We start from the raw sequence: 9,486 nt of genomic DNA, 5'->3' as shown, positions 1-9,486 counted from the left end.
GGTTTGTTCAGATGCAATTTTGAAAAGTCAAACTGCGCTGCCATGTTATTTTTAGAGAGAAGCGGCTTTCTCCTGGCAAGCCTTCAAAACAAACCACACTTGTTCAGTCTTTTTTAATTGTACTGTCATGAACTTTAACATTTAGCATGCTGACTGGGGACTATAGAGTCTGAGATATAGCTCTTGCTCTTGGGTTTTTGTTTTTTTTGCAGTTTCTCTCAGGATTGCATTGTGTGATCTTGGGATGAATTTGCTGGGACATCTATATCTGAGAAGATAGTGTTTTCCACTTGTGAGTAATCTTTCTCACTGCAGAGTGAAGGACAGATGATTAGAAACAGCCTTATAACCCTTCCCAGATTTATGAGCAATAACTGTTACTAAAATCATTACCGATATCTTTTCTCCTTTCTAATGTGTGAAAACACACCTGGCGAAAAAAAACTGCCAAAACTGCTGTTAAAAGACGTGCTTGTGCTTGTTTATGATCAGTTAGTGAAGTGCATTTAATTACCCTCCATGGAGGCAGTAAGGGTTTCACAGGAAAAAAGAAGCGACTGCATCTTAATTTTGTTTCAATTTTTGTTAAATAAATAATGACACAGTGTAATATGCTACGTGTTGTAGTTCATCTGGGGTTGTATTTACCTCATTTAAGACCTGTTAAGGACCAAATTATATTTAATATGTTTAGAAATGTAAAAACTTACTGTATGTTTGACAGGCTTATGGAGTTTTAATGTGTATGATCAGTGGTTGCATTAGGGTATAAAAGAAAGTGAAATTTGTTTTTACAGTGCAAAATGTTAATTATGTAATTAGTTGTAAAATGTAAACATTTAATATCATCATATGATTAATTCCTAAAAATCAGCACATAACATAAATAAATGTTTTTTCTGCATGATTTAACTTGCACACCGTTGTTTACAAAGAGCACTTACAGGGAGCTTCACACTCCCAATAACTTCAATTTGTGAAAAAACAGAGAACGTAAAAGCTGTCATTTCATCATTTATAACCAAAAGAAAGAAAAAAACAGAAAAAGAAGTGTTTTGAAGCTCTAAATGTATATAGTTCTGTTTTCTTCTTGTTTAAGGGTTTTGATTCCACCTCCCATCTAGACCGGCAACTTACTGTGGCTGGTGCAATCACAATTAATCACAGTTAATATTATTAACATTAGTAGTATTCCCTGAATCGCATTAGTGAATAAGAGATATTTCTAATAATAAAGGCTGTAACTGAGACTGTCTCTTTAATATGATAAAACATAAGAAATCCTTTTCCTCAGTCTTCCACAGAAATGAGCGTGGAGCTAAACCACCAGCTCTGACAGTAAGCATCACTCGGTCACCTGTAGCCTCCTGCTTCTCCGCTCGTTCTCCGACGCCGAGGGTGACTCTGGGAATTGCAGTTATTCAGGCCACCATACTACGTCAGCGGAAGTGTTTTGAGCGTTCGCGAGCTAGGTCACATTGAATCAGTGGGGGTAATGTTTTAAGAAAAATCATCACAATGGAGGCAACAAATACAGGTATTAAAGTCCGTAATGCTCTCAAATGCTTTTCGTGTATTTCAAAGCTGTCCGAGTTAGCTCGTTCTTTATTGGCTGTATTGAACTGTAATGGACCTGAGACGCTATAATAACGTTAGCTAAATACACTTAAAGAGGCTGTCGCCACTCTAAAGGAAAATGCTGAGTTAATTACTCACAAATGAGAACTTCTGTGTCCAGCGTCTCAGTTAATAATGGTCCTAAACATGCCTCGCCTTTAGCTGCGTGCGGTAATCCGCGTTTAACGACAGTTGAGCACGAGCACGCATGTCTCCCACGTACACCTATGATAATTAACAGAAAGCATATTCAGTAGGCTTGATGCGGTTGATGCTTATTGCGATGCTTACTTGTGATACTCATATTTGCTTTGCTCTGCCGTGTCAGAGGAAGCCCAGCTGAGGCATGTGGAGAAGGATGTGCTGATCCCCAAGAAGATGAGGGAGAAAGCCAAGGAGCTCTGTGCTGACAAGGTTGAAGGTGGGATTTTCTCCTGTCCACTAAAGTGTCGCTCAGGAATCGACTTTACACAGCAGGGTCACTTTTTAAGGAGGCTGTTTTGAACCGTCACAGTCAAGAAACATGCCAGTTCACCTAATTGTTCCAGTAAGCCATTAGAGTGAACCAGCATACAACTGAACCCAAATGGAAAGCAGCCATCATTAAAACGTGTGTTTGTCCACTACCTTATGTCAAACTGTTTTTAGTTTTAAAAAAGCAGAGATCTTGGTTAAATCTGTGCCTCAAAGAGACTTTTCTTTGGTCTTCAGTAAGAACCAGAGTACCAGGAGCTTTGATTGGGATTGACTAGAAAAGTTTGAAAATTCAAGTTGCTAACTAACACGCTGTGATGCTAGTCAACAAAAACGAGGGCGAACATCAACATTTGCCTATTTTCACAATTGGCAGTAAGATGGAAATGGAAGTAATTCAGTCTAACTTGTCTACTTTGTTTTGTTTTTTCCTAAATTATTTTGATTTGCCACAGTTGGAAAGGTATAGGTTAAAATAAAAATGTATTGTAACCAATGGATGTACTGGTAGCTGCTTTATCTTCAGGCCCTGGGTATATCCTGGTTCATGGTGACACTACAGTGATTCAGTTGCACAGTGATCATTGGTACCTAAAATATCTCAAGTTCTATCAAAACCAAAGTAAAAAAACAAAACACAATGATAACTGACCACTGACTTGAGTACATGCCATTGACAGGCTAATTAGCTTAGTGTCTTGTACATCCATCACTTCAACAAACCTTTTCTGTTTCTTCTTCTTTTTTTTTTTAAGGCTGGAGCATATCCCAGCTGTCACTGCGTGAGAGCCCAGTTATACCATCTGTAGGTCACCAGTCTTTTAGAGGGTTAGCACAGAGAGATACATTCACACCAATGGCAAATTTACAATACTTGGAAAGAGGGAAGGGTGTAACATTGCTTTTCTTAATTTGTCTTTTAATGCAGGGTTGTCAAACATATGGCCCACAACACAATTTTATATGTCAAGAGAGACTTTATTTTGTTGGACAAACCATGCAGCCAGTCACACGCAAAGGCAGATTGGGATCATAGTGTTATATGAAAGTGTAGTGGTTCATGCCAGGTATACAGAGACACAGGGAAGCTGGATTTAAATGCAAGCATGTCAGGAAAAAGTGAAGAAAGGAGTGAAAACATGAAGTGAGCAGCATCTGGCTGCATTTCAGTGATGCAGACACGGAGTGTCTCGCAGGCCTGAATGTGCGCTTGAAGCCCTTCATAATTCTTAACTTGTTTGATCTGCTGCTCACCGCAATCAAGCACAAGCAGGAATTTTGGACTTTTAATTGTATTTTCAAACGTTTTACAGCTTTTCATACTGATAAAAACCTCCCTTATGGCCATTCATACTACAAAAAGTAATAGGCTATAAACAATTAACCTCTTAAACTGCAATGCTCCCAGTAACAGAGGCAAGAAGGAGAGCATCTGCTTTAATGGGATTTGCCACCAGATCTGTTATTTTAATGTAGACCTGTGTGGTATCCACAGAAATGTTAAAATCTCAGCTAAAAGCTTACAAAACAATTTCAACAATCACCAAACAGCTAAAATAGTAAACGATTAAACAGCAGGTAAACAGATTCCGCAAAAAGATGTAAAACCAAAGGGTGAATCCCCCCGTTCACCCGACGACATGTACGTGGACATGCCGTCAGGTGCTGAAAGCCAACATCTCCCAGATTCCAGAACCTGCAGGTTTCATCACTCTCCGAACAAAATTCAGCTGACCAGCAGCAAAACAGACCAAAATCCTACTTCATGTTTAAAGAAACACTTTAATGAATCCTCACTTACTTTTGCCGTCTTGCTTCCACCACGATAAAATCGCACTTCCTGCACAGCTCTATCTCTCTGTGTGCTTCAAGACTAGTTTCCCATCAGAAGTCTCTACTTTCTGCTTTATTTCCTTGCTAATAAGGCACCAGTCTGCCATTGCGTACAGCGCTGTTTGCCACTGTTTTGGGTTTTTTTTCCCCCCCCAAAAATGACCCCTGACAAGAAAGCCCAACTCCTGCTATTTACAAATTATAACCTTTTGAAAAACAGAAACATTTATGTAATTTACACATTTATTTCTTACAATTTAAGTCCAAAGACTCATACTGACAGCATGTCACAGCAGCCTTTTCTTTATCATGTAGAAAAACATTTAAATATGTAGTTTCTTTGCACTGATAGAAAAGGGAGTTTCACCTGTCCGGTCCACTTAAGATCAAAGTGAGCTGTATGTGGCCCTTGTGTAAAATGAGTTTGACACCCCTGCTTTAATGTGAACACAATCTATCAATCTTTTAGAGAAATGAATTGATGTCATTGCAAACACTGAGGGTGAGGTAAAATGTTGTAGTTAATGCTGTTCATGTTATACAGTGGTTAGCTTAGCAACTCAGCAGTATGCACAGAAGACATGCCGGGTCATTGGTGTTTCATTGTTTACACAGAATTGATCTGTATGAAGCATGATTTGGGCTGGTTCAAGTAACTTCAAGGTTAACATTGGGTTTCCTGTTTTATGAAGGCGATCATTCCTTACTTGGGTACATCACCGTGGTAACATGGTTAGGGAATCTATCCAAACCTACCTGGCCCTGTGCGAAACATAATTCACCTTTTAATTTTTTGAGTCCTGTTATATTTGGTGTAAAAATGAACACATCGTTTCATAAAAAGTACCAGCCATCGAACATGCTGCTGTTTTAGCACCTGGATGAGTTGCTGCGATTGATGGAGTCATGAATTGTGCTCTCTAACAAATCTTAAAGGAGATTGTCCAAGCCTTCAGTTTTTGCCCCTGAAGCTCAAGCACACTTGGACAAAGATCTGAAACACACCAGCGCATCCAAAAAACAAACGTTTTTGGTTGGGTCAAGATTGGCTCTTAAGCTCAATTCAAATTTCTGCAAAGAAGAGTGGGTCAAAATTCTTCTACAGCCACACAACCTTTCTTTTGTAAAGTCAGCTATTCACCTGCTAGTCAGGCTCTCCATTTTTATTGGTCAGATGCTGTCAGCGCCACACCTTTAGTGTGAATGCGCTCGTAGCTAGATTGTTAAACCCTGGCTTTCCTCCCTGACTTAATATCAATCATCACCTTCGTCTTGATGGATGCTCAATCATCCAGGTAAGTAAATCTCCGAAAGTTTATTCTGTTCATCTGGACTTTTCAGTGGGAGAAACGTTTCGCTGACTTCCCAGGCCATTGTTCCTTCAGTGGGCTGGTTTTAGTCATTATGCAAATGTACTGTTTATAAGATTGGGGAAACCAGCAGTCAGCTGAGACTGAAGAAGTCACTTGGATGAGTGACGAAACGTTTCTCGCACTGAAAACGCTACGTCCCAATGAACAGAATCAACCTTTGGAGAATAATCACCTTTGCGTGACCACTTAGCCTTGTTGCTCATGTTAAGTAAAGCCAGATGAGAGGGGTATGTTGCTTTGTATTTGAGGCCTCGGGGAGCTCATTGAAACATGACAGCAAAATAATTAGACGCCATCAGACTGATAGAAAAGAGTCTAAGAGAGGCTTCAGGAATGGAAGCATAAACTTAGAGCGTTATTAAAACGTCTTCAAAATGGGGACTGCATGTGGCGTTGCATGTTGCAACACTGCATCTTTCCTTCCTCAGGAATTTACTTTACTCTTGACCTTCTTGAATCAGACCCTTCTACTTCTTCTTCTTTCAGGTATTGAGTAGCAGGCTAATTGGCATTACAGCAGTTGCCTCTTTATCTACACAGATGCACGCACGCACTTGGCTGCACCTCTGCTCCAGTGTGCCCCGTTTACTGCAGCAACACATCAGCCCGACAGTCACGGTTTTATGTGGTTTTTAGAAATCTGATGACAGCTTCTATGAGCTCGGGTGTACTGCTCACACGAGGAGGCAGACAGAGGTGATGGGACATACATGGCTGGGCTGTGGGTAGTGGAAACCCCCCTCACATTACAAGTTTCTCGTCCCACTCATTTTCACACCTTCATCCTCCGCCCTCAATCATCTATTCTGTCTGTTTGTGTCTGCACTACTGGGCTCCTGTGTGTGTGTGCGTCTGTGATTGTGTTTTACAAAGACAGTGCCAAAAAAAAAAAAAAGACCCAACACAATCTACAAGTATGTTTTCCTGTGTTATTGGTATCTGCATATATGCCTCTGCACACCCCACAGTTGTGTATTGTAGGCTTTGTTGTTCACGCAGATATGTAGCACTGACCTGTACAGAACTCCTTTTGTAGTTTCACCTGATGAGTTTTCCTACTACGCTGATGATTCATGTCAGGACTCACATGCCTTTCAGAGTCTTAAGTTTTTGAACAACCCCCACACGTTCATTTTGATTACTGTTGTGTTTTTGCAGAAAAGCGATTGGCTGCTAATTGAATTCCTTAAATTTAAAGTCCGGATCACAAAATCAAAAATGTGGACGAAAGGTGGGGAAACAAAAATGAATGAATGAATGGATTTTTCAGTTTGTCGGTTAGAAATGAATAAATCCTACTCGATATCCTAACATTTATTTTCTACCATAACTAATAATGTATAAGGTCTTTTTACACCACATCTTCCTCTAAAGTACCAAATCTCCCGAAATGTTCAAGCCTCATGCTTCTGCTTTCCACTAACTGCCACTTCTGCGTCTGTAAAAATGGCAAACCGAACGACCTCAAAGCGAAGGTGGCATCACACTTTTCTTCAGAAGGGCCTCTTTTCGCATGAAACCAGTCTCGTAGATTCGTCTCCTTATCCTAACTATTCATGTGCGATCAGAAACGCAGCCTCTATTAGTGCCGTGGGACAGGGATGAGGCGCTCTTTGATTAGATTAGTCGCACAGTTCTGCTTCTCTAAATTGGTTTTGCAGTTAGTCTGCATCCTCGTGAAAGAGTGTGTGATAACCATACCGATGAAGGTAATTACGATGTCAGCTGTTTGAAGGGGACACAGGGGCAGTGGTTTTAATTAAAGCCTCGAGAAAGAGCTTGCTAACAAGGTGAAGACTCACTCGTCGACACCTTGTTCAGTGCCTTTAATGTGGAAAATACCACTAACAGGGGCATGAAGTCACTGTTGCATCTTTATAGAAGAAGGGCTTCTCGTTTTGGGCTCCGGTTTTATTTTTCGGGCACAGGCACCAGCAATTGATGTTGGCCAGAGAAGAAGGAAGGCAGCAAAGGTTGAACGTATCTAGTAAAACTGCAACCATTAGCAGCAATTCTTAAGTTTAACATTTCTGATAATATCTAGCCTGATTTCTGGAAAAGCTCCATTTACTTGTTCGGTTATTGTAAATAACCTCGTCTATCTCCAGGCCTCACTGGGCACCGTGTTCAGTGTAGCATTACCTATATTTAATTCTTGGGGGCATAGACGTGTGTATATTTGAGGATGGTGGGATGACTGTTACAGGGCTAATGTGGGAGCAGTGCGACCACAGATATAACCACTCTGTGGATAGTACGGTTAAGTTCAGTCCTCGTATGAACAAGGAAACATGGGTTTCGGTTTGATAAGAGGCTTGGCAGGGTGACTTCTGACTGGGTTCCTTCTCGTGGAGATGGGACCCATCTCGGTTTGCTCGTAGCTATTCGTTTTCTTGTTTGCGGTAAAAAGGTAGGCTCTTAATTGTGATTTTTGCGTTGAGGTTACTGTACGCATTGAGCCAGTTTCCCTTTTTTTTTTTTTTTTTTGTTGATTTGTCCTTTCTGACTTCTACACTCCTCTCCCCCTCCCTCCAGCCTTCAGCCACTGCTGTAAAGAGTCTGGTTTCCTCATGGTGTTGAAGTGTCGGGGGGAGAACGCAGCCCTGAAGGAATGTCTGACACGACAGTGAGTATTGTGCGACAACACTCATATAGAAAGGTGGCTCCCCATGTGTTATAACAGAATCACGCCAGTAGCTTTTACACACGTTTGCCTACTCTCTCCCACTCCTGTTGACTCTCTGAATTGCCGCCTGTAAAGTCTTAGTAATCTCAAAACCTATCAGAGTGATGAAGGTCTACCTTTTGTGTTCCACCAGCTACCAGGACCCCGCGTTTTTCGAAGAGTGCAAGCAGGAGTACATTCGAGAGAAGCTGGAATTTGAGAGGACGGGGATTCCAGCCAAGAACATGAAACAAAAACTTCCGACTAGCATGTAAAATAACAACACAACTAGCTTTATTTTTGAAGTGTACACAGACTTAAACTCTGCCCAGAACTGCAGGATTACGTGGCAGTGCTATGGACAAGTGGTTGTATTTCTTGTAAAGCTACATGCTTATGCGTGGGGAAAAGGTGAGTGAAATTATTTGGATCATAAAGAGTGATCAGAATGTCACAAATATGTGATTGTACTGTGATATAGTAGCCACCTGGAAGAGTTTCAGTGCAGGGCAGCACATGGTGCGCAGCTGTAAACTGAGGGATGCTTTGCACCTGTTGAACCACTTGAACATGTCTATTGCTCCTGCAGTGACGGCACGAGTGACGAATCTGCTCAGTTGCCTTTGGCTGGACCCACAGCTTTGAAATTCACCTGCAGAAGTTGTTGTGTATTAACTTACAAAGGATTTGATTTAAAAAAAAAAAAAAAAAAGTAATGGAAATCAGAGATGGAGATTTGTACACTATAACTTGGAGGTAATAATAAAACCCTGTGTGATCATGTGATTGTTGCAAATATTAAAAATTTTGAAAGCAAAAGTGTATTTTACGTGTAAAGGACAGTCAACATGAAATGTTTCTGTTTAATATCTGCTTAACTCCATCAGACTTAAAAGATGTGTTTTTATGATGTTTTGCATTTTTCAGCAGTGGGACTAAAGAGTCGCACAGTGAAAATTTCATTTGTTTATTTAGTGTATTCGAAAGCAGGATCAACAGAACTGTAAAAATTGTAAAAAGAAAAAAAAGCTACAGCTGACTCAGTTTATGTTCTTTTACACATTCAGGACTTTTACCTCCAGTGGCTAAATTAAGCGAAATGCATACTTTTTTTGGCATTAATAATTTTTTTGTTATGGTTATAATAAGAACTGAATTTACCATTAGCAACCAGCATAAGTATGTGTTGTGTATGATCTAGAACTGCTTATGTACTAATGGCACAGATGGAAAGAGTTGCTGTCCTATATTACTACTGCTTTAAATAATAAGCTACAAAATTACAAATTATAAAATTAGATCATTACAAACATTAGCATGTTTAACATGACAATAGCCTGGGATTAAGGTTGATAGTGTAAAATTTTCTATTTTTTTTAAACAATTTTCCCCCTCTACAATTTTGTTTCTAGAAACTAAAACTTTGTTTGAAATTGTGAATCAGGATTTAAAATTTAAGATAATTTTTTTTTAACATGGATGTGTCAATTCATCATTTAGGCTTTGTGGTACAGAGAAGGGCTT

At 40.0% G+C, this 9,486-nt stretch overlaps 1 protein-coding gene across 1 annotated transcript; it reads left to right on the top strand.

Moving 5' to 3' along the window:
* Positions 1-1,425: 1,425 nt before the first annotated feature.
* On the top strand, positions 1,426-8,781 carry cmc1 (C-x(9)-C motif containing 1). Its single transcript, XM_006794933.3, has 4 exons — positions 1,426-1,537; positions 1,946-2,038; positions 7,833-7,923; positions 8,117-8,781. The coding sequence occupies exons 1-4, from the start codon at positions 1,519-1,521 to the stop codon at positions 8,235-8,237; spliced, it is 324 nt and encodes a 107-aa protein (XP_006794996.1). The 5' UTR covers positions 1,426-1,518; the 3' UTR covers positions 8,238-8,781.
* The last annotated feature ends 705 nt before the right edge of the window (positions 8,782-9,486 follow it).

Source organism: Neolamprologus brichardi, chromosome 11, assembly GCF_056152115.1.
Source record: "Neolamprologus brichardi isolate AB-2024 chromosome 11, ASM5615211v1, whole genome shotgun sequence".
Taxonomy (NCBI): Eukaryota; Metazoa; Chordata; class Actinopteri; order Cichliformes; family Cichlidae; genus Neolamprologus; species Neolamprologus brichardi.
Note: the sequence above shows the minus strand (reverse complement) of the source record. Positions and strands in the feature narration are given on the sequence as shown.

Coding starts and splice junctions, on each gene's coding strand:
- cmc1 (XM_006794933.3), top strand. Junction 2,039..7,832: donor CTGTGCTGACAAGGTTGAAG/GTGGGATTTTCT, acceptor CCCTCCCTCCAG/CCTTCAGCCACTGCTGTAAA. Junction 7,924..8,116: donor AAGGAATGTCTGACACGACA/GTGAGTATTGTG, acceptor GTGTTCCACCAG/CTACCAGGACCCCGCGTTTT.